At 46.7% G+C, this 25,830-nt stretch overlaps 2 protein-coding genes across 2 annotated transcripts in view; both read right to left on the bottom strand.

Annotated features, from left to right (window-relative positions):
* LOC141913142 (transmembrane protein 117-like) overlaps window positions 1–25,830 on the bottom strand; it is a 70,507-nt gene that overhangs the window by 27,062 nt on the left and 17,615 nt on the right. The gene's annotated exons all lie outside the window — the stretch shown is intronic.
* LOC141912847 (uncharacterized) lies at window positions 729–25,631 on the bottom strand. Its single transcript, XM_074804264.1, has 6 exons — window positions 25,620–25,631; window positions 24,624–24,706; window positions 11,517–11,886; window positions 5,989–6,076; window positions 3,504–3,583; window positions 729–848 (listed from the first exon to the last, which is right to left on the bottom strand). Exons 1-6 carry the CDS (start codon window positions 25,629–25,631, stop codon window positions 729–731), a joined length of 753 nt encoding a protein of 250 aa, XP_074660365.1.

Here is a 25,830-nt window from a genome sequence, read left to right as displayed (position 1 = left end):
TCAATACTATGATATGCAAATACGCATTATTAGGAAATACATTATTCATTTCTTGAAAGTCTCGGAATAATGCATCGAAAGATTCGTATGGTAAACGTTGGAGACAATTAGGAATTAAAAAAATGAGTTGTACGAGTTCAGAGAGGTCTGACAGTTTGACAGTTATGTCTACGTGATTCGACAAAAAGACGGCTACCAGTCAGCCATCTTTAAAGGTGGAGCCGCAATTCATCAATAACGTTCTTCCCTACATGATCCGACAATAGAGAATATTAAAAGATTCCATCAACTAGTTTAGTCCGTATCTTACAGACGAGAACGCTGGCCGAAATAGCTATTTTAAAGAACAAAGATTGCCACCAGTCAGCCATCTTGAAAGGTAGAACCCCCAAAATCGATAAGGTTCTTTACTACACGATCCAACAACATGTCGTGAAATTTCGAAAGATTCCATCCACTTGTTTCGGCAATATCCCCTACACAAGAAACACATTAACGGACAGATGATGAAGTCAAAAGTCTCGTTTCGCTCCGCAGAACAGCAGGGAACTAATTCTAACCGCAGTGGATGATGAGGCCCGGATGACGTCTTTGCGATAAGAACCCAGCTGAATACCTTCAAAGATACAAGTTGCTGATATGTACGCACAAATCTGTGAAAAATATAATGAAAGCGAAATTCCCAAATTTGAGTTTATTGATGCAACTTTCCTTCGAGCATTCAATGGTCATTTTTCGCAGCGAATCTGCGACGACGTCTGCCCCTGAGACGGCAGCGTGCCGCGCATACCGATTCTCTGTACACCATCGGCTGCTTCCCTTCTCAGCCGATAAATAAAATATAAACACTGTTTACACAGCCTTCAATGAGACGTATTATATTGACACTTTGAGCTGTGACTGGCGAGTAGTTGCGCAGTAGTTACACAGACACCCCGGTATTCACGGTATTCACCGCAGCAGCAGCAGCAGCAGCAGCAGCAGCAGCAGCAGCGTCGGTGACGACTAATTTGTCACATCATTCACGTGAGAGTTTAAGTAGCTTCGGTAAATTGAGAAATGCTGTATCAACTAAAACAGGAATTCCGTTTCCTGTCCTGACATAGTGCGAGGTGGATTGGCGTGGGTTTTTTACTGCACTGAAGTTTCCCCATGCCAACTGGTTCCAATCCCTACGAGGGAGGAACATGGCAATCTCACAATGCAAACAGGTTCAAATCCCTGTGCGGGAGGAACCTGGCAATCTCACAATGCCATAAGGTTCATATCCAGCAAGGGAGGAACGCGGCAGTCTCATGGTGCCATCAGGTTCAAATCCCAATGAGTGAGGAATGTGGCAGAGTCTTAAGATGCCAACAGGTTCAAATTCGATAAGAAACATGGCAGAGTCTCACAATGCCAGCAGATTCTAATTCCTGCGAGGGAGGAACATGGCAGTCTCATGATACCATCATCCCTGTTAGGGAGGAACATGGCAGTCTCGAGATGCCATCAGGTTCAGGTCCCTGTGAGGGAGGAACATGGCAGTCTCATGATGCCATCAGGATCAAATCCCTGTGAGGGAGGAACATGGCAGTCTCACAATGCCATCAGGTTCAAATCCAGCAAGGGAGGAACGTGGCAGTCTCATGGTGGCGTCAGGTTCAAATCCCAATGAGTGAGTCTTAAGATGCCAACAGGTTCAAATCTTAATGGCAGAGTCTCACAATGCCAGCAGATTCTAATTCCTGCGAGGGGGGAACACGGCAGTCTCATGGTGCCATCAGGTTCAAATCCCTGCGAGGGAGGAACTTGGCAGTCTCATGTTACCATCATCCCTGCTAGGTATGTAACTGAGGAAGGGGTCAATAACAAGGCAGCGTCCGGCACAAATATTGTTTTTTTGTCCCCATCAAGTCACAGACACATTCAGTTACACCCCCCTGCTATATATCAGCAGCAGCAAAAATTCTCTGAAAGCGATGAATGCGATTAACATGTATACATAAATCAAGTATAATCCCACCACGGTGGAAAACATTGGTAAACATTGCCCGCGTAGGGCCATTACAGACCGAACAAATTGGATCTTTCCCGATTAAATATTCAATGACGAACGATGCGTGAAAAGCGAACTGGATGAAAATGTTGGAACTATTCTCACGTTAACGACATTGTTAAGTTCATATATCTACTTCGCTTCCCCTATAGGGTACCGGCACCGCTACAGTGGCAATTGTGGATTGCATGTATGGCAGGCGAGGATCCACCAGGTTCGCCAGTGGTTACTCGCTTCATTTTCTTCGTTTTTTCAATTTAATCTCAATCAACGTTTCTCATTAGTGAACCAATTTCCAGTAAAACTATACCATACACTCATTGGGAATGTTAATCTTATATCTATGTGACGACTCGTTAGACAACATTTCCATTATCGGAGCCAATAGGTCCAGTTCAAAGTTAACAATAATAACAATAATTTCATTTTCATCATATATCATACAAAATCAGCGCAATAAATTAACGATAATAATGATAATAATAATAATTATTATTATTATTATTATTATTATTATTATTATTATTATCAAAATAAACACATTTTCACTATGTATAACCGAGTGTAGTGGTACCCCATTAGATCACCAATTGATATTATATTGAATGATCCTATTGTCTAAGTAAGAAAATTTCAACTGTACATCTCCTGGTTGGGAAGAGGGATGGAAGTGACATCTCTGTTAGTGGCCAGGTCTTTTATCAAAATCTACCAGGTGCGTAGAGGTGCGGGGAGGGGTGAAACTGAGAGAAGTGCGGAGAGGGATGAGAGAGAGAGGTGCTGAGAGGTGTGACACTGAGAGGTGCGGAGAGGGGTGACACTGGGAGAGGTGCGGGGAGGGGTGAAACTGGGAGAGGTGCGGAGAGGGGTGACACTGGGAGAGGTGCGGGGAGGGGTGAAACTGAGAGAAGTGCGGAGAGGGATGACGCTGAGAGAGGTGCGGAGGGGTGACGCTGAGAGAGGTGCGGAGAGGGGTGACACTGGGAGAGGTGCGGGGAGGGGTGAAACTGGGAGAGGTGCGGGGAGGGGTGAAACTGAGAGGGGTGACACTGGGAGAGGTGCGGGGAGGGGTGAAACTGGGAGAGGTGCGGGGAGGGGTGAAACTGAGAGAAGTGCGGAGAGGGGTGACACTGAGAGAGGTGCGGAGAGGGGTGAAACTGAGAGAGGTGCGGAGAGGGGTGACGCTGAGAGAGGTGCGGAGAGGGGTGACACTGAGAGAGGTGCGGAGAGGGGTGACACTGGGAGAGGTGCGGAGAGGGGTGAAACTGAGAGAGGTGCGGAGAGGTGTGGAGAGGGGTGACACTGGGAGAGGTGCGGAGAGGGGTGAAACTGAGAGAGGTGCGGAGAGGGGTGACACTGGGAGAGGTGCGGGGAGGGGTGAAACTGGGAGAGGTGCGGAGAGGGGTGACACTGAGAGAGGTGCGGGGAGGGGTGAAACTGGGAGAGGTGCGGGGAGGGGTGAAACTGAGAGAAGTGCGGAGAGGGGTGACACTGAGAGAGGTGCGGAGAGGGGTGACGCTGAGAGAGGTGCGGAGAGGGGTGACGCTGAGAGAGGTGCGGAGAGGGGTGAAACTGAGAGAGGTGGGGAGAGGGGTGACACTGGGAGAAGTGCGGAGAGGGGTGACACTGAGAGAGGTGCGGGGAGGGGTGACACTGAGAGAGGTGCGGAGAGGGGTGACACTGAGAGAGGTGCGGAGAGGGGTGAAACTGAGAGAGGTGCGGAGAGGGGTGACGCTGAGAGAGGTGCGGAGAGGGGTGACACTGAGAGAGGTGCGGAGAGGGGTGACACTGGGAGAGGTGCGGAGAGGGGTGAAACTGAGAGAGGTGCGGAGAGGGGTGAAACTGAGAGAGGTGCGGAGAGGGGTGACACTGAGAGAGGTGCGGAGAGAGGTGACACTGAGAGAGGTGCGGAGAGGGGTGAAACTGAGAGAGGTGCGGAGAGGGGTGACACTGAGAGAGGTGCGGAGAGAGGTGACACTGAGAGAAGTGCGGAGAGGGGTGACACTGAGAGAGGTGGGGAGAGGGATGACACTGGGAGAAGTGCGGAGAGGGGTGACACTGAGAGAGGTGCGGGGAGGGGTGACACTGAGAGAGGTGCGGAGAGGGGTGACACTGAGAGAGGTGCGGAGAGGGGTGAAACTGAGAGAGGTGCGGAGAGGGGTGACGCTGAGAGAGGTGCGGAGAGGGGTGACACTGAGAGAGGTGCGGAGAGGGGTGACACTGGGAGAGGTGCGGAGAGGGGTGAAACTGAGAGAGGTGCGGGGAGGGGTGACACTGAGAGAGGTGCGGAGAGGGGTGAAACTGAGAGAGGTGCGGAGAGGGGTGACACTGAGAGAGGTGCGGAGAGGGGTGACGCTGAGAGAGGTGCGGAGAGGGGTGACGCTGAGAGAGGTGCGGAGAGGGGTGAAACTGAGAGAGGTGGGGAGAGGGGTGACACTGGGAGAAGTGCGGAGAGGGGTGACACTGAGAGAGGTGCGGGGAGGGGTGACACTGAGAGAGGTGCGGAGAGGGGTGACACTGAGAGAGGTGCGGAGAGGGGTGAAACTGAGAGAGGTGCGGAGAGGGGTGACGCTGAGAGAGGTGCGGAGAGGGGTGACACTGAGAGAGGTGCGGAGAGGGGTGACACTGGGAGAGGTGCGGAGAGGGGTGAAACTGAGAGAGGTGCGGAGAGGGGTGAAACTGAGAGAGGTGCGGAGAGGGGTGACACTGAGAGAGGTGCGGAGAGAGGTGACACTGAGAGAGGTGCGGAGAGGGGTGAAACTGAGAGAGGTGGGGAGAGGGGTGACACTGAGAGAGGTGCGGAGAGGGGTGAAACTGAGAGAGGTGCGGAGAGGGGTGACACTGAGAGAGGTGCGGAGAGGGGTGACACTGGGAGAGGTGCGGAGAGGGGTGAAACTGAGAGAGGTGCGGAGAGGGGTGAAACTGAGAGAGGTGCGGAGAGGGGTGACACTGAGAGAGGTGCGGAGAGGGGTGACGCTGAGAGAGGTGCGGAGAGGGGTGAAACTGAGAGAGGTGCGGAGAGGGGTGACACTGAGAGAGGTGCGGAGAGGGGTGACGCTGAGAGAGGTGCGGAGAGGGGTGACACTGGGAGAGGTGCGGAGAGGGGTGAAACTGAGAGAGGTGCGGAGAGGGGTGATGCTGAGAGAGGTGCGGAGAGGGGTGACGCTGAGAGAGGTGCGGAGAGGGGTGACACTGGGAGAGGTGCGGAGAGGGGTGAAACTGAGAGAGGTGCGGAGAGGGGTGAAACTGAGAGAGGTGCGGAGAGGGGTGACGCTGAGAGAGGTGCGGAGAGGGGTGAAACTGAGAGAGGTGGGGAGAGGGGTGAAACTGAGAGGGGTGACACTGGGAGAGGTGCGGGGAGGGGTGAAACTGGGAGAGGTGCGGGGAGGGGTGAAACTGAGAGAAGTGCGGAGAGGGGTGACACTGAGAGAGGTGCGGAGAGGGGTGACGCTGAGAGAGGTGCGGAGAGGGGTGAAACTGAGAGAGGTGCGGAGAGGGGTGACACTGAGAGAGGTGCGGAGAGGGGTGACACTGAGAGAGGTGCGGAGAGGGGTGAAACTGAGAGAGGTGGGGAGAGGGGTGACACTGAGAGAGGTGCGGAGAGGGGTGAAACTGAGAGAGGTGGGGAGAGGGGTGACACTGGGAGAGGTGCGGAGAGGGGTGAAACTGAGAGAGGTGGGGAGAGGGGTGACACTGGGAGAGGTGCGGAGAGGGGTGACACTGAGAGAGGTGCGGAGAGGGGTGAAACTGAGAGAGGTGGGGAGAGGGGTGACACTGGGAGAGGTGCGGAGAGTTCTCGTCAGTATTGGCATCTCCAACAACTTCTGGTTGGTTAGAGGGGAGCAACGTAGACCTGAAATGCTACCCGTTACTCAGCCCAATATCCGGGCCGGGCAGTAATAGCTATGAGTCCCTTGGATTGACAATATCACGAAGAACGATGAGGTTACAGCTTGGTCTGATTATGATTACCAATTCCGAAATCATTCCGGAAAAACTTCCGTCAGTTCTGAAGATCATGCGGATGAAGAACAATCCCTATCAGTAGCGTTAAGCGAGCAATTAAGAAACGCCTTGAACAAAACTACCGTTGATTAATATACTCGTGACTGATAGAAATCGGAGACGCTTTGATCATCATTCTAATGGTCGTTTGAGTTAAAATAATAATAGAATGTGACCGATTCACCCTTGTATCAAGAAACTACAAAACATTGTGTTTGTTGGTTGTCAATGAATTAGTCTATCATTTAATCGGTTAAAACACGAGTGAAACCTAAACAAATGATTCCGCAAAAGAGTCGAAGGAAAATGCGGATAAGATATAAAGTATATCCAAACCAGAGTTCGAATGCGCTCCAAATTTGGTATTATTACCCCCAGCCTATAACTCTATTCAATGTATCAGTCATCTCTCCCTGGGGAGAAGCAACATCCGAGCAGCTGCTGGAGGCGCTCAGGAGACATCTATCAGGCCAGGTACCCATTTACTCCTGGTAGGAGAGAGGCAATAAGGATAAGTATCTTTGCCCGAGGACACTACGCGGTAATGTACGGGATTCGAACCACAACCTTGTTTCCCGGAGTCGAACGCTCTAACCACTCGCCCACACAACGCTCGCACGTTTCGGCGTTGATTGATCAAGTGATCACCGATATTCACCACACGAAAAATTACAATTTTTGGAACTAAAATTTGTATTTCCGAGTAGTACTTACCCTTTCCTATGGTTTTTGCCAATATTTTCTAAATTTGGATTTATCGCCAATGGTTTTTCTATACGACCCGGCCCTGCGGTATTGCATTTAGCCACCGGCGAAATCCGCCATCTTTTTTCGTCATAGCAGACGCAAAAAAAAAAAAAAAAACAGCTATGCGGGGCAGGTGGGCGGGATTCCCACCATAGGAAAGGGTAAGTACTACTCGGAAATACAAATTTTAGTTCCAAAAATTGTAATATTTCCATCGAGTACTGTACCCTTTCCTATGGTTTTTGCTAGACTAGCCTAGCACAAGGATGGTGGGAAAGGTAGATAGAAAAACCACCGCTCAAACGCAAGGTAAGAGGGAAAAAGAGAGCACTTACCCAAGCACGGAAGGAGCACTGTAGCACAGGGAAGACCGGTTGGCCACAGTGAGTCCGTCCAGCTCAGGAGCCCCCCCCAGAATTTTGCGAAATTAATACTTGCAGATATGAGCCCAAACTATGTACAAGGATACACCCCCTGTGATCCTGATAATGCTACATAAATATTCTACACTAAAGGGTCCGATCGGAAAGAACGGACACCTTGAGCCATGACAACAGGACCAAGTGAAGCTAATGAGCCTAACTGGCCTGAAACATCCCGTAAATAAAATGACGTGAATGTCGACGGTGAATTCCAAAAGGCGGCCCGACAGACTTCCTCCAACGGAGCACCCGAAAAGGCTGCGCAGGAAGTAGCCATAGACCTCACTTGATGAGAAACGACTCCCTCCGAGGAAAGATTCTCCTTCAATAAAATGTCCTTGATCATTGAAGAGACCCATCGGGCTACTGTGTCCCGCGAAATATCACCCTTTAGGTGATCCAGCAGCGGAATAAATAACCGCTCCCGTGAACCCCTCCGTGAAGCAGAGCGATCTAAATAGAAACACAACGCCCGCACAGGACATAAAGTCCTGTCCGGGATGCCCGGTTCCACTCGATGTTTTAGGGCTTCAATTCGCCATTGACGCCCAACCGAGCCTGGTCGTTGGTTCTTTGCCAAAAATTCCAAAGCAGGCCGCAGCGAAACAAATTCATTCGCTGGCCCAAAGACAATGTGACCTTGTCGGACTGAAAGCGCATGAATCTCAGAGCGACGGGCCGAGCAAGCCAAGAACAGCAAATATACAGTCTTTTTTGACAAATTTGCAAAAGACGCTGCCGAAAGAGGTTCAAATGGAGCCTCCATTAACTTCTTCAAAATTACAGACAGATCCCATGGTGGAACTGTCCTTGTTACCCGAGGCCGGGAAATAGAAAACCCAGCAACCAGCTGGGATATCCGATGATCCCCTGCTACATTTGGCCATCCAGAAGCACGCAATGTATGAGAAATCGCGGAGCGGTAACCTTTAATAGTTATGACCTGTAAACCTTTTGCTACAAATAGGTGCAGTAAAAAATCTGCCAATTGAGCTACAGAGGGTGAGCATGGATCAATTTCCCCTGCAGCACACCAATCCGCAAAATGACTCCATTTGGCATCGTAAATGGTACTTGTTGATGGCCGCTTAGATCCTGCGATAAAGGAGGCAGCCTGTTCTGAAAAGCCTGAAGCTGACAAGGATCGCTGGACAATGGCCAGGCGAGCAGATTTAACCACTGGCTGTTTGGATGATGCCGAAAGATCCCCTGAGACAGAAGCGATGGGAAATTCGGAAGAATCCTGGGGTTGTCGCACAGTAGGTTGAGAAGTGGTAGGAACCATTTCTGAGCCGGCCAACATGGTGCTACCAGAACTATGTTGCAATTGACTGATCTCTCTATTTGATCCAGTAGGCGCGGCAGGACTGGTGTGGGCGGGAACGCATACGCATGCATCCCTGACCAGTCCAGAGAGAAGGCATCGACCCCCCACGCTTCCGCGTCTGGAAACGGGGACACAAACAGAGGACACCTCCGATTGAACCGGGTGGCAAACAGATCCAGCAGCGGATTGCCAAAAATGCCCCGAACCCGATCGACTACTTCTTGGTGGAGAACCCATTCTGTTGCAATAGCCTGACCTCGACGAGACAGAGCATCGGCCATCACGTTCCTTTTCCCTGCTAAATGTGCCACAGTCAGGGACACGCCCTTTGTCTGGCACCAAAGAAGAATTTTGGCCGACAGACCTGTGAGGGTTTCTGAGTGAGTGCCCCCTTGGTTCTGAAGGTAAGCCCTCACTGTTGAATTGTCCGTGGCTAACCAAACGTGGTGGCCCTCCACTCTCCTGTGAAAGAACTTCAGGGCCTTCCACACGGCCAGCATTTCTAGGAAATTTATGTGGTTGGTGGCCTCGTAGCGAGACCATTTCCCGGCTTTGACTCGGTTCTCCAGATGTGCCCCCCAACCTTGGTGACTGGCATCCGTGAATACACGAACTGGAGCCTCTAACGGGGCTAGTGACACCCCGAGCCGAAGATTCGTAGTGGCCGCCCACCACTGAAGATCCGGACTTAGATCGGTTGGAGGTACGGGAATCAAGGCCTCCCAGTTGCCCTTCGACTGAGACCAGAAGACCTTCCAATATTGTTGCAAGCGCCTGCTTCTGAGGCGGCCTAAGGGCACCACCAGACCCATGGAGCTGATGGAGCCTAGAAGCCGTGACCAGTAACGAGCTGTTCTCGGGGTTGTGGACACTCCCGCTACAGCTTCTTGAAGTTTGGCCACTCGAACCATAGACGGAAAGACTTTGCCGATTCGGAGATCGAAGTCCATGCCGAGATAAGTGAACTGTTGGGCCGGCGTCAACTGAGATTTTTCCCTGTTTACGCGGAACCCTAGCTGATGGACTAAGTCCAAGACTGAGGTCATTGCCTCCCGACATTCCTGAGCCGAATTCGCGACTATTAACCAGTCGTCGAGGTAAACGAACAGTCGAACACCCCTTGACTGAAGTACCTTCTGAACTGACTTGACCAACTTGGTGAAAACCCACGGGGCCGTACTGAGGCCAAATGGAAGAGACCTGAATTGGAACTGGCGGCCTTTCCACTTTATCCTGAGAAATCGCCGAGATTTTGGGTGAATTGGAACCTGAAAGTAAGCATCCTTCAGGTCCAATGAAGCCGCCCATTGACCCGGACGGAGCCCTTGAATCACGTCCTTGGGCTTGGTCATCCGGAACCTTGGAATGTCTAGGTGCCGATTGAGGGATGACAGATCTATCACTGTCCGTTGACCCCCTGTGGCCTTTGGTACCATGAATATTCGAGAAAACCAGCCGGGAGAAGTTTCGTTGCAAACTGGTTCTATCGCTCCCTTCTCTGCCAGTTCCTTGAGAGCCGGAGAGATTAAGGCCTCCAGACCTGGTTTTGGCCGCATGTCGGGAGGTGACCTCATCAGGCGCGGTCGCCTTAGGAAACGGAGACGGTAGCCCCGAGAGACGACCCGGGAGGGCCAACCGTCTCCAAAGAGGTCGGACCAGTGGGTTGCTGCCTGCTGCAGACAACCTCCCACTGGTCCCAAGAATTCATTTCGAGTTTTTCCGAAAGGAAGAGCCCCTTTTTGGAGCCTTCCCCTTGCCTCGATACGAACCGGAACTGTTACGACCGGACGAGGCTTGACACGATTGTTGAAGTCGCGCGCTAGTTCTCCAACCGGCATCCGAAGCCGCCTGAGAAAGCGCTGAAGTTTGAGATGGTCCTGTTTGCGTCCGTGCCGAACCTTGCGCCGCCGGCGTCGGACCAGAACGCTTTTTCCACGGAGTTCGGGGGTTGGACTTGGCCTGAACCTCCCGAATCTTCCTCAGCTCTGCGGAAACCGGAGCGCACCAACCGGAGAAGAGACGTGAAGACGTCCCCAATGGGGCTCTCAGCAAAGCATTGGACACCATATCCGGTAGACGAGTTTTGGCACTGGAGTCCATCACTGACTGACGGGAGGCTAACACCAGATTAGCCTGACCCCGAACCGACAACGGAATTACATGCGAAACAGACCGAGCCAAAGATTGGATAATCCGGTCCATTCCCTCCAGTTTTAGGGCAACTGACTCTGGGTCGGAGCCCGCATGAACGGCGGCGTGAGTCTCGCGAAGCTCACCCGTCAACACCTTAAGTGCCATATCTTGAAACGAACCAACCCTGGTAAGATTGTCCAGGATTGACGTCATGGCCACCAAACCGGACTTAGGCAAACGAATACCCGACTGTGCTGTAACAGTATCCGGGCTGATCAAAGTATAATCAGCATCCAGGCAGTTATGACTGTGATCCACAGCACCTGGAGTTGCGTAATACGCCGAGCGAAATGCGCCTATAGGTGGATCGGTTGAACTAAAATATTTCCCAGATTTCATACCCCGTTCTGGAGGGGGAAATGAAAAAGTTCCAGGCCGACATTCACCCCATAATTGCGTATCCAATCGAGCCCATTCTCTTGAAACCGCTGACGATTCCCGTAAAACGTTAAGATCGGAGTCCGGAGGGCGATAAGCTTCCATTGACTCACCGACCAGAGGAGCTGCTGTGGGCTTAGCGCGAGTTGCCCCGTGCTTGACAAAGAACTCACTTATCATCGCTCTAAATGGCATGTCCCCCGCTGGTTCGGATACAACTGAACGGGACGGAGATACATTGCGAGCCAGGGAAGCCCCCATCGTCTGGGGCAACCCACAATTGCTTGCGACAGGAACGACCCCAGAAGGAATTGCCGCCTCTGGGACCGGATCCTCATTGAAATCAGACCCTACCGCAGCATCCAGGAATTCAGAGTCAGAATTCCGAAAAAACTGAGTGGGCTGGCGAACTTCTAACCGGACAATCAGGAATAGGCTTACCTGTTGTAGAAGTTGCAGCGACTTGTTGCGACGAAGATAACAAGTTTAAAATTTTCTCCTCAAATACATGGAAATCCTTCTGAGTCAGGTATTTTCCAGTATCCCGACGATCATGCCGACTTCGGTGACGGTCCCTCGAACGGGATCGCGACCTACTAGAAGAATCGCTTTCATCGCTAACCGACGTCGACGAACGATGAGAAGACCGACGGCGAAACTTCCGACAATAACGATCGTAGTCCCTCTCGCGATCAAACCTTGATCTGCGAGAAGGAGATCTTGCTCGTTTATTACGCTCACGGCGTCTAAATCTAGTGGGAGAGCGAGCTCTATCCCTGGAGCGACGATCAGAATCAGACGATGAACGTACCGGATGTTTTGAACCGGACGACGTCTGGACCGGACCGGTGGCCGAACCGGACCGAACCGGACCGATGCCCGACCCGGACCGGACCGGTACCGACCGAACCGGTGCGGGCCGTTCGCGACTACCGCGGCGCGCGCTCGGTTCCGAATATGTAGTCTGAACCGGCCGAACCGGCCGAACCGGCCGAACCGGCCGAACCGGTGAACGACCAGAGACCGGTGAATGACCGGAGACCGGTGCCGGTGAACGACCAGAGACCGGTGAATGACCGGAGACCGGTGCCGGTGAACCAGCGTTCCTCCCCGGTGAACGGAGTTGGGAAGCCGATCGTACCTGAACGACCGGCGACCGCTCCGCTTTACGATAAGAAACAGGATTAGAAACGTCGGTTGGCACATCGGCCGAAACCGACGAATCCCTGCTAACTCGACGACGATCTCTTAGTTTAAGAGCCTTATCGGCCTGAAGCCAAAGGTCCTCGGACCACACGACGCAAATATTGCAAGGATTGCTCCTTGCACATATTTGACCGGATTTGCGCCTGCACGACGCACATGAATCGTGGTTGTCCCAGGCGCCAAACAAATGCCCGCATCCCTCCCCGCCACGATGCTGACCCTTAGGAGGGGGTGGCATAATTATCCTGTTACAAATCAAAACAATTCAATTCAATTCAATCAAATTATATTTGTAAATAAAATTCTTACGGAAAAAAAGAAATCAGGGATAACCCCCAAACCGAACGGACTCACCGTTACGAGAGTGAAAACTCCCTAATATCCTAATTCCCAGATTTTTACGGCGAAAAAATCCAACGCGTTCTACTGCGAGAACGCCAAGAAAAAAGATGGCGGATTTCGCCGGTGGCTAAATGCAATACCGCAGGGCCGGGTCGTATAGAAAAACCATTGGCGATAAATCCAAATTTAGAAAATATTGGCAAAAACCATAGGAAAGGGTACAGTACTCGATGGAAATACACTAAGTCTAATAGTCGTTAGAGTAGTTCGCCGACTCGATCACTAATAACCATTCAGGCGTGCGCCGTTTTCACTTGACTGAAAATCTATCAACTTATAAAGCGTTATTTATAATTCATCATATACGAAACGCTGAACATCTCTCTTCGAACTCGGTGGAGACTTTATTTTAGATGAATTCTCTTTCGATGTACTTTTTGCAGTTTACGATACTCGGTTGTTCACCTGGCTGAAAATCTATTAGCATACACAGCATCATTCATAATTGATCATACGAAACTCTTAATGCCTTCCTTTTTTCGACTCGGTAAAGAGACTTTTACATCAACTCTCTATCGATGCGCCTTTTTCGTGTCGTCGTGGAAGGTGGAAATTAATCGTACACAGCTCACATACTCCCAAGGACATAAGTCTGCTGAGAATTCCTACCTTAGTTCGAGTGTGTGTCAACAACAGACGTCTCCAGGGGAGAATTGTATTAATATTCAACTTCTCCCCGCCATCGAATTCTCATACGCATCTGGACTACCATCTACAGTCTCAATGTCTAGTGTATTCTCATTAGTGTTCGCACGACCTAATTTAGTACGTTTTAGATCCAGTCCGTTCGAATTCAGAACAAAACCACATCGTAGTGAAGTCCGTTCTAAAACAGTCTGTTACATTTTCGAGCGCGCCAAATTTAACCGAACAAAAAATCGATCCGAGACCCGTTCTCGAATTATCTACATCCGATTTCTAACCCGGTTGCCGGTTGGACGGCCTTACTGGAACCCGGCAAACAGAAACGAACGTCATCCGCACATTGTCCTTGAAACCTCTTCCTCGCTAGAGTCGGAGTTTTACGGTTCGGATTCTCTAACAATAACAGTCACTTAGCGATCTGCGGTGAACTGTAACTAAGTTAGTTAACTCAATTTACGAATATCGGGAATAATTGGCGTACATCTTTACCGGTTGATAAGGATTATAGCCAGAATGCGGGTCGTGAACTGAAATATCCGCTGACCTACACTACTGGATAGCCGCGCACAGCCAAAATGTTGGCTTTCAATCCGATTTTAGTGAAAGCTCGTAAAATAAAAACTTTTTCAGCGTTTACCAGTAAACTCACCGGGGTCTTCACAGCTAGTTCACAGACAGTAAGGCGCTGCCCTCTCTAAACACTAACTACTGTCAATGGTCGGTGATATTCAACGGGGTTAAAAAAGTTCAAATTCATAAGCTTGAGTCAATGTTTTTCGATGGGCTTTCTACGGGATTCCCTTTTCATTATACGATAGGCCCTATTTTAGGGGGAGAACGGAAAAAATGGCCAAGGAAAAATTGGCCAGGAAAAAAAGGCCAAGGAAAGAATGGCCAAGGTATTCGCCTAGGAATAAATGGCCAAGGAAAAAATGGCCACGGAAAAAAAGGCCAAGGAAGATTAAATAGAAAATTAACCATCATTTCATTGACTAACAAGAAATCAAATGTATTGATGTTTTGACATGTCACTTTTTGAGATTATTAGATCTATTCCTGGATAAGATAAGGTAAATCTATGATGAGCATATCTCTCTTCGATGTTATCAGACACTACACCAGTTTGCTATATAAATTACCATGCAATTTCAATGCATTTACCTTTGATGATTTAAGACAGTCTGTGCCCTAATAGCTTACTTAGATGTTTTGAAATTATCAATTTAGTCAATTTATTAAGTTTAAATTTATCACTATATCAAGTTTATCCATTGACCACTTGCATGATAGTTTCTTGATATATTCATTATATGTATTGAAATAATATGTAAGTTCATCACATTTCTGAACTCATTAATACCGATTTTAATTGTTTTAAGCCCCATGAAAAATAAATGAGGTCATTAAATTGAAAAATGTTTTATTAACATAGTCAGTAGTTCTCATAAATTTTCCCTGACTGGCCTTTTTTTCCGTGGCCATTTTTTCCTTGGCCATTTCTTCCTAGGCAAATACCTCGGCCATTTTTTCCATGGCCATTTTTCCCGGCCATTTTTTCCTATATTCATCTTAGGGATGCACCCCTCCCGGAATCAGACCCTAGATCCACGCCTGATATACTAGGCAAACTTGGGTGTACAATTTCCCTGTAACCTAACTTTGAAAACAATGTTTTCATTCTAATAGAATTTACACTTATTTCAATTAATATACCGTCACGCACACAAGCGCGCGCTGCATGTAGCGCCGCGTGGAATAGCGATCTCGTCAAACGCGACGCAATGTCATATCACATTGCTTCAGACGCTCGCCGATCCAGGCACGACACCCCGACAATGTAGCGGATAACCAGCTAGAAAACTTATCATCGCGCTCTCGGTGGAATATCGACGACGATAACTATAAACAGGTTTGCAAAAAATACACGTGAAGATAGTTTCGTAAAATATGTGATGACGCTTTTCGAGCGAAACATTTCGAATCGTACTTTCATTATCGGAATCCATCGATTCACTAAAAAGAATCTTTTCTATGCGTTTTTCTAATTTCCCGGTAGTCAGGTCATATCATTTGCGAATTGATTTTCTTCACGTTTCCGTCTTCAATTCAATTGAACTAAAGATCTACGATCACGAAAAATAATCTCGGTTTTGTAAACATGGCTCATAGCATCAATCAGTTGAAATGTCAATACTCTCCATTTGTTTAACTTAATCATTGCGGGGTTTTTCTTTTCATTTTAGTTCCCGATCTTCGTAAATCAAATTTTTGAATTTGAGGCAAAACGAGTCGGATACAAAATTCGCGATCTTATAGGGCCTATATATTTCCGTTTCGGTCGATACATACGTTCCCTATAGGTTGAACTCATTTTCAAGATATTCGCAATAGATTAAATTCTTATTTCGCGAGCACAATTGGTTTTTTATCGACTGCGTTGAATCGAGTAAGCATTTTATGATATACGAGTCTGAACCCATAAAGAGCAGTGAAGAGCTCCACAGGTTGAAACTGGTATATCTCTCAGTCAGTTTACCGATTTGGACCCTCCCTTTTGTCGGGGATACGTGTAGACATGTAATATAGTCATTAAGTCTGCGACTTAAGATTTAGTTTAAAGGCTGAGTTCGCGTATAAAAGGTCCATCATCCTGTCAGACATGGCAGTTTCTTTGGAACCCGTAGAGCACTGGTATTTCCCTAATATCTCCGGCAGTTAACCGATTTGGACCCTCCTTTTTGTCAGGGATGTGTAAGCATGTGTATGAATACAGTTTATGAGTTTGGCAATAAATATATACAACATGTAATATAGTCATATCTGCGGCTTAAAATTTATTTTAAGCCCTCCTTCGCGCATAATATAAGCAACTTACTTAGTGCGTTCTTCTCGTGCATATAAAAGCAACTTACAAATTTTTTCAAATTTTCAAATCTTTGAATGACATTTAGGGGGGTGTTATCCACCTCATCACATAGAGCGCATAGCCTATAGTTATAAACCTATATACACAAAACAGTTTCAGATCTGTAGTGCATAATTCTATGCGTCAGAAAACCTTTTAGCTGAAAGTTATATCAAACTGGAAATTTCAGCAACGTTGTGTTAAATTTAATCGAAATCGAACAAAATTTTGATAAACTGAAAATACAGATTTCATATTCGAATCAATAATCACTAGAGGAATCCTCATTAAAAAATCGGCGAATTCTAATTAAGACGAATACTATGACCAAAATCAAACATATATGAAAAACTTTATTTTCGATTTGTCACTGTGATACTGTGTGATACTGGTGTGAACCAGATGAGTTCCCGTAAACGTTATAAACAAACCACCAGCTTGCTAGTCGCTAGTGGGACATGGCTTGCACTGTAAATCTCAACTAGGCTTTCATAAATCGATGCGAGCCTTTTTATCGCTAGGCTAGGGAAAAAAACAAACAATGAATTCTATATCTACCACGCGTTCGAATATGAAATTCATCGTGTTTTTTTTATTCCTGTATGAATTTATTCTCGTTATGTAAACTACCAGGCAGACGACACAGATGCTGAAATCGAATTAAATCTCGTATAAATTACCATAACATGAATTGACGGCTGAAACCGACAGTCAATCATCTAATCCTCTCAATACCGAGAGAGAGGGCTTTAAGTACGTATTATACTCGAGTACAATATCACGTCGAATACCGACTTTTTAATCGGAATTTCTCGATTGATTAAGATGAAATGAACGGCTCATCGTAGCAAATAACAGGTCCATAAAATTACATGAGATTTATAGCTGTTTTCTACGCGCGGCAGAACCTTTTCAGATATATCAATTTATGCATTCAAAATAGACTTTCAGATTTCACTGGTCACAGTTAGGCCCCTATAACATATTTTCAGGTCTCCTGAAGTTCGTTGTAACGAGGTTCCGCTGTATCAGTTATAACGAACAGATTTTCAGGTCTCCTGAAGTTCGTTGTAACGAGGTTCCGCTGTATCAGTTATAACGAACAGATTTTCTGGTCTCCTGAAGTTCGTTGTAACGAGGTTCCGCTGTATCAGTTATAACGAACAGATTTTTTGGTGCCCTGTACTGTATCCCTGACCTAATAAAAGTCACCAAATATATATTGGAATATTCGACGGTATAAACTATATTTAAAAAGTATTTCAAAAACATTCTCAACCTGAACAAATTTGCATTCGCTCTACCGGATCATAAGTGTCCGTCGCGAAAAACGTTCATCTCTCTACCCATTAATGGCGTGATAGATGACTCTTGAGCACCCCAACTGCCATCTCCATCCCCAGAAGCAATTGCATAGCGAATCCCTCTAGAGCGCCGAGTATGGGTGCGAGAGACGACTGATACGTACGCCTAGAGGCTACAGGGGGGGGGGGATAGTCAGGAACATATCAAACACGCTTTATAAATGTCATTTATCGATATTCGTGCGCGGTTTAATCGTGCAGATAGCTTTAAAAAAAAAGTCGACATTCACAATATACGACAGGCGCACGCGAAAAAGCCAGAAAGTCCGTCCCGAGATTTATGCGATGCGGAATAATTAATGTCTGGATCCTGTAATCAAATATAGCGAGCACGAAAGCGTACAATTTCGATTGAAGCTTATGCCATTTTTCGCTTGTGTCTATATAGGGATTAGGGGCTAATATAATTAAGGCTCATGCTAGTGCGTGGATGTAGACGCGTCTGTCCTTTCCTTCTGTCCTTTCCTTTCGATAACTGTAATTAGAACAATATGCGAATTTGGTGATAGTGTGGTAAGAGTGGTGACTAAGAGGTGTCCGCTTGACTAAGAGGTGACCGCAGCAAGCGCGGAGCTCAGTTCTATCAGTTTTCCTTTATTTCGATAAAAAGTGACGAAAGATAAATTCGGGAGCACGAATGAATCAAATACCAAATGCCGTAAGTAGAATTCTATTGATTTCTGAACGTCGGAAAAATGAATTACAAAAAAAAAAAAAAAACGTTTCGCTGTTCGGAGAAATTGAAATTTGACCCGAGTAACTTAGAAACATTTTCGCGTCGTTTTATAAATACGAAGATTAGAAATAGACATTTGATTCATTTCTGAATCGCGGACTATTCAACGTTCGACATTGCGCAACCGCGGTAACGGGGTGCGAATGTGAATTCCGTTGAATCGGAAAGCTAACCGCCATTAAGCAAAAAGGCGTTCAAGAAAGAAGAAGTCTGAATTATTAATGTCTCGCGCGAATCAACGATGTTTTCGGTCTTATCCGTCTGTATCTGGGAATAGATAAATCTTTTCAGTCGGTTCTTTCATGTTGTCAGTCAAAGCTCAACGGATTTGTCTGTTATATGAAAAATATTTCATTCATTACCCGATCGCTAAAACCCACCCCCAACCCCCCCCCCCCCCCCCCGGGTGGTTTTCAGAATATCACGACAACGAAAAGATTGTTTTTGCCGCCGAAACGGTTTCGACCCCGTGGGAACCGCGACGGAGTTACGTTTCAGCCCCCGCTTCGAAGAGCTTTGAAGACGGCCGACGACGATCGTCGTAAAAAAAAAAATCCTATCGAGCGAAGTCTGGATATTTACGACTTTGCGCTGACCATTTAAGGCCGAGGAGCAGTATAAAAGCCCAATCAATGTCAAAGATGGCAGTCCCCATGAAGCCAAAGTGCAATGGAGAGCTCCAACGGTTGAAACTGGAATTCTCCTATTTTCTGTCAGTTATCCCATTTGGATCCTCCATTTTGTCAGACATATGTATTAATGTGTAATATATTCATTTCTGCAGTCAAAAATGTGTGTGTGTGCGTAATGCACCGTGACTCTATAAACGAAGTCGAATTCTCATATAACGCGCGCAGTTCGTTCGAACGGTATATCGAAAAACGACCGTATAAACTCGCAAGCGAAAAGTCTCGTTTCGGATTCAGTTTCATTCGTCGGAAATCTGCGTCGGAACGGGGATGGGATCCACGATTTCCGGATGAATATGAAACCATAAAAATACCGCCGATATTACGTATACCTTATGGATATTGCGTACACGCTCACACACGTAAGTCTCGAAAGAAACCTTACGTATGTATCATCATCGTTGTTAGATCGATCAACGCTTTACTCTACACACATATTGTATTATAAATCCCGGCTCGAATTTCAGGCCGTTTGATTAGATTTTCATCGTACGTAATTGCTAAGCGAGGTCGATTTGTAAATGATCCCGCTCCTCGCGTATGTCTATTATCATCATATGTATTTCCGCTGTGACTTTGAAGAATGATTAATTAGATGACGAAGGCCATCTACTTTGAAAGCAACTAGTTGGAAATTTGACTGAGAAAAACAGATTTTCTGGTATTCTTTCATTGTAATGAGGTTCCGCTGTATCAGTTATAACAAACAGATTTTCCTGTCTCGTGAAGTTCGTTGTAACGTGGTTCCACTGTATCAGTGATAATGAACAGATTTTCTGGTCTCCTGAAGTTCGTTGTAACGAGGTTCCACTGTATCAGTGATAATGAACAGATTTTCTGGTCTCCTGAAGTTCGTTGTAACGAGGTTCCGCTGTATCAGTTATAACAAACAGATTTTCCTGTCTCCTGAAGTTTGTTGTAATGAGGTTCCGCTGCATCAGTTATAATGAACAGATTTTCTGGTCTCCTGAGGTTCGTTGTAACAAGGTTCCTCTGTATCAGTTATGACGAACAGATTTTCTAGTCTCCTGAAGTTCGTTGTAACGAGGTTCCGCTGTATCAGTTATAACGAACAGATTTTCTGGTCTCCTGAAGTTCGTTGTAACGAGGTTCCGCTTTATCAGTTATAACGAACAGATTTTCTGGTCTCCTGAAGTTTGTTGTAATGAGGTTCCGCTGTATCAGTTATAATGAACAGATTTTTCTGGTCTCCTGAAGTTTGTTGTAACGAGGTTCCGCTGTATCAGTTATAACAAACAGATTTTCTGGTCTCCTGAAGTTCGTTGTAACGAGGTTCCGCTTTATCAGTTATAACGAACAGATTTTCTGGTCTCCTGAAGTTTGTTGTAATGAGGTTCCGCTGTATCAGTTATAATGAACAGATTTTTCTGGTCTCCTGAAGTTTGTTGTAACGAGGTTCCGCTGTATCAGTTACAACAAACAGATTTTCTGGTCTTCTGAAGTTCTTCGTTGCAACATGGTTCCGTTGTATCAGTTATAATGAAGATTTTCTGGTCTCCTGAAGTTCGTTGTAAGGAGGTTCCGCTGTATCAGTTACAACAAACAGATTTTCTGGTCTTCTGAAGTTCTTCGTTGCAACGTGGTTCCGTTGGACCAGTTATAACGAAAAGATTGGCGAGAAAAATTCATTTGCGACAATAATCGTAGCCGAATCCATCTTTCACCCATGATTTCCAACTTTCCTCGCTGAACAATTCCAACTGCGCTGGATAGGGTAAACCACAATCTTCAAATCCCTGTCTAGACTTAATAAAATCCTGTAATCAGCGCTGATGAAATGTATAAAGTAAGCAGAGCTCATTCGTAGAATTACGACGTTTACATCGATTTCAACTTCGTCCTCGTAATTGTTTGCCTATCGTCGATGAAAAGTTCATCGGAAGATGAAAATCGCGGCTCTATTCCAACAGCGGTGTTCGGAGCGGTCGCTCGTAGATTCCGCGAGATTGAACGACTCGCGGCGTGCCGAACAAACGGAGATTTCGAGGATCGACGTTTTATTTATTCGCGATCCCCGATGATTGGAATTCCGATCGGACTGTTTCACTCAATTAGTCTTGCAGACGAGTAGTTAGCTACGAGATGATTGTTTAACCCTTTGTTTGCCAAGAATTCACGTACAAATTGGGAGAGAGTTTTGGACAACGGGCAACAGCAGCAGTTTACGCCGGTGAACGCTAACGAGCGTGATCGTGGATTTGTGCTACCACGCTGAGTAAAGTATAAACGCTACTCGCCGCGAACATGCATCGAAACCCGGGTTCAACGAGCTCGCGTAGACGTCTAGCTTAAACGGAAGTCAACGTTTGAAGAATCGATATCATTCGACGTGAACACGAGACAGTTTTAGCACGTTCGATGTAGGTGCGCACACCATACCCAGCGGCTGCCTAGTCGACTAACAACCCTGCGATAAAAAGATGAAATTCGTCCACCTACTTCTGACGCATGTAAGTAAACATGTCGTCAGTTTAATCCCAGTACATCCTGCGGATATTCTTTGAAAAATCTTTGAACCACTCATTTTCTGTTTGGCATCTTCGCGTTGTTCGTCTTGTCGGAAAAGATGGCCGAAGGCGGAAACGGACTCTCAGCGGAATCGGAACCGACATGACGGAACGCAATATTCATCGGCGACATAAGACGTTTTTTGCAGAAACGCCCCTCGCTTAGTTTTCGTAATACAAATACGACGAATGATGATAAAGGGACTCGTAGAAGGGTACTACGTGTATATAAAGGGTTTTCAGGGTCTGTTCCCGACAAGACCATTACAATTCTTCTAAACGCAGAATACGGAGTTTCTTCTTCGAGTGACGTCCAGATCACTTTAACGTAAGTTACAGCTTGACCGCTGGTAAACACAAAGTAAAGAATACGATATAACAATATATCGAGGATATGGTTAGATAATTGACTGCGGGATACCAGGCCGCGGATTCAGTGCTCCTCATTGCCTCTGCATCCATTGATAAGATACTAGTGCACTAGTGGAACCGTGTGGATGACCGCTAAAAACAACCGGGTCATGGGTTCGGTACTGTTGCATCCCTGCGCAAAATACTTATCCCCATTGCCTTTAGTCTCCGTCTCTACACCCAAAAGTAAATATGGGTACGTGAACTGACTCCTGGTCCGAGTTGTATCGCTTGTCACTCACTTCTCTCACTTCTACCCGCGGAGAGATATAGTAATTCACTGATATACAATCAGTGGTAATAATACTGAGAAGGAAGACAACTGTATTGTATCGGATTCTTGCGCTACAAAGGCTGCAATGGCTGCAATGCGAATACTTCGCACTAACCTGCCAGCGAAATACCTATTGTGCGTGAAAACACGAACCCGATTCCTGAGATCCAAGTATCGTAGCTTGGATGTCACTTCTATCCTAGATCCAGAAGCTATGTCTACACTAGCATTTTGTACCCGGGTTATGCGTCTCCGCTACGCTCGAAACACGGATTCATTGTTGAGTTTTCCGCAGAGCCCGGGTTTTAGAAAAACCTGCATTCGCGTAAAACTTGAACCCGTGTTCAAAGCAGCATTCGGGCACCACAGTTGACCTCGAACTTGCAATACAGATTTTGATTCACACTCTCGTTAAGTCTAGACGCTACTCACCGCGAATGCGGGTTTCCCCGGGTACAACACGCTAGTGTAGACGTGGTTATAGATAGTTAGAGATATAGGATCAGGGGACACGAACACTAGCTGCAATGCGAATACATCGCACTAACCTGAAAGTGAAATATCTATTGTGTGAGAAAAACAAACATTATTGAAGTTTTCGGATTATTAATTACTTGGAATCCCGTCAAATGAACAACGCGCGATACACATGTCAGAATCAGCGACAGGAATCCACAACAATGCGGTGCTTGAAATCGTGCAGCAACGCGTGCAGACCAATTTCATCAACGAACAAACAGTTTCGTTTCTATACAATGATGCATTCTATCTGCTGATTTTATTGACAATATACATAATTTGAAAGACCCATTATTTTGCAGGCTATGCACGGTCCTCAGGAGTCCGATATGAGTCGATCAGTGTACGAATGAATGGGTTGAAAAGATCCAAATCGAATCAAAAATCTACAGCCAATTCAATACATTTTACATTGAACACAAGATACATAGAGATATAGAAATGAAACTCAGTGGTCACCGCACCAGACAGTGGCCACCACCCTGTTAGTGACTGCCACACCCATCGGTGGCCACATCAGACACCAGTGGCCACCGCATCTGTCAGTCGCCAGCAACAACATAAGTGGCCACCGTTCACGTCAGTGGCAACTGCACGCATCAATGGCCACATCGCATGTCAGTGGCGGACACACCTGCCAGTGGCAGACACACCTGTTAGTGGCCACCGCTCACCACACATGTCAGTGGCCACCACACGCATCAATGGCCACATCACACGTCAATGGCCACACGCATCAATGGCCACATCGCATGTCAATGGCCGACACACCTGTCAATGGCCACCGCACATGTCTACCCTTCAGAGAACAGGTGAATCTAGCAGCAATCACAACTGCACGTGGAGCCATATACTTTATGACTAAAACCGATTTCATAAGAGGCTTCACGCACGAACGAGGTTTAAATTGATTAAAACGGTTTTCTTTCTTGTCTGATTAAATTGCCCACGCATGAATTTCCGTCGCCGTCGCCGCCGTCATAAACGCAAACATGAGATAAACTCACGCGGACGATAAAGAAAGGATTCGAATTGAAGAAAGTGTCACGATCCACTGATCTATTCATAGTTCCACTACGAAGATTGACTTAGATCATTCGCCATTGTCGATTTTGGTTTTCAGTGAGTCGATTAAGAACATCGGCAGGCAGAAAAATTCACACAAGATGCCGAGAAATCTACCAAGGTGACCACTAGAATTTGACTTGCTTCTGCCCAGACTTATCCCTGTCTAATTCCCTGACATGCACGTTGTTTTCCCTGACTTGAATCTACTAACACAGTCAAATACGTAAGACATAGACGGAAACTGTTTGAATATTATATATATATATATTTCACAAAATTCTCCGACTGTTAAAGACTTTCTAAAGTTAAAGGTATATACAGGGTACAGACATCAGATTGTCTGAGAGGGAGCAGGGTGGACAGCAGATTGTCTGAGAGGGAGCAGGGTGGACAGCAGATTGTCTGAGAGGGAGCAGGGTGGACAGCAGATTGTCTGAGAGGGAGCAGGGTGGACAGCGGATTGTCTGAAAGGGTGCATGGTACAGACAGCGGATTGTCAGAGAGGGTGCATGGTAGATACAGACATCAGATCGTATTTGATCTTATTTGGGATGAATGTTCAACATAGTCAGTCATTAAGTCATCATTGCGTACAATGCTGGAAAGAAGTCTTCCGGGAGACGTCATGTGTCACCGCTGTTGAGTAGCGTGTTGTGATCCGGCATGGAAACTTCTATACATGTCTATTCATAACAAATTCTGACGTCATTTCTACCATCAATTTGCGTCGAATCGACTGACATATCGGGAGTACTGACAGAAATACCGAGAGACGCGACGATCTTTCCCTTTCAAGACGTCCATTCCCTTGTTTAACGACGCGCCTCGATGTTGCGGATAATACAGAATCTGTCGCGATGAATTACGATCATATTCGCGGGCGGAAAAAGAGTTATTTTTCGTATGCTCGCACGCTATGATAAAAGTCCGTCTGGCGCTCCTGAGCCGATAGAGGAGTTGATTGCCAAACGGCTGGATGTATTACGTGTCACATAAACTAGCTTTATTCGGCGTAGACCACGTTCGGTTGCGTTCAGCGTTTATTGCTTCTAATTAGCGAGGAAAGTATTCGGCAAAGTTTCATAATGCTTAGCTTGAGGCTCGGCGAGGGCGCGATACGCAAAAACAAAGTAGAGTAGACCAAATGCCGCAATCGTTTTTCATCTGTGTTTAATTTGACCCGGGATGGCAGTTCAAAGCCAAACGTGCCCATTCAAGACACGGGACAAATTTGGCCCCAACCAAAAACAACTAGTTGGAAGAATTTGACTATGAAACCAGGTTTTCTATTTCCTGAAGTTCGTTGTAACATGGTTCCACTGTATCAGTTATAACAAACAGATAATCTTGTCACCTGAAGTTCGTTGTAATGAGGTTCCGCTGTATCAGTTATAACGAACAGATTTTCTGGTCTCTTGAAGTTTGTTATTCCAGGGAGGTGAACCTGCCTGGTTATAGTGAAGTTCCGCTGTATCAGTTATACCGAACATATTTTCTGATCTCCAGGGTCCGGTTTTATAGACTGGTATCATCTTCAACCCGGGGGTTAACTCAATTGAAAATTAATTAAGTTAGCCCCGGGTTGAAGTTAATACCAGTCTCTAAAACCGGCCCAGAAGTTTGTTGTGACGAGTTTCCACTGTATCAGTTATCAGTGGCCAAATTTGGCCCTGACCAAAAACATCAGATCAGCCAAGTGCCAAATTTCAGCACTGGTCAAATTATCGCGTATGAATGCTTACTGGTTCTTGAAGCGACTTACCTCATTTGCCATAGCAATGAGTGAATGGTTTACTTGCCGCACCAAATCGTCTCAGTGTGATCACGGCTATTACTCTCATTAGGCACATGCCAAATAAGATCAGGCCCAGTCTGGGCAAGTCTAACCCGGGCCAAATCCGTCTCCTTGTGATCACAATGAGCCAAATTTGACATTATCCGTGCCAATCTGGCCCAGGCCAAATTGTCTTTCT

Source organism: Tubulanus polymorphus, chromosome 11 (assembly GCF_964204645.1).
Source record: "Tubulanus polymorphus chromosome 11, tnTubPoly1.2, whole genome shotgun sequence".
NCBI classification, from domain to species: Eukaryota; Metazoa; Nemertea; class Palaeonemertea; order Tubulaniformes; family Tubulanidae; genus Tubulanus; species Tubulanus polymorphus.
This window is presented reverse-complemented; position numbering and strand designations above follow the sequence as displayed.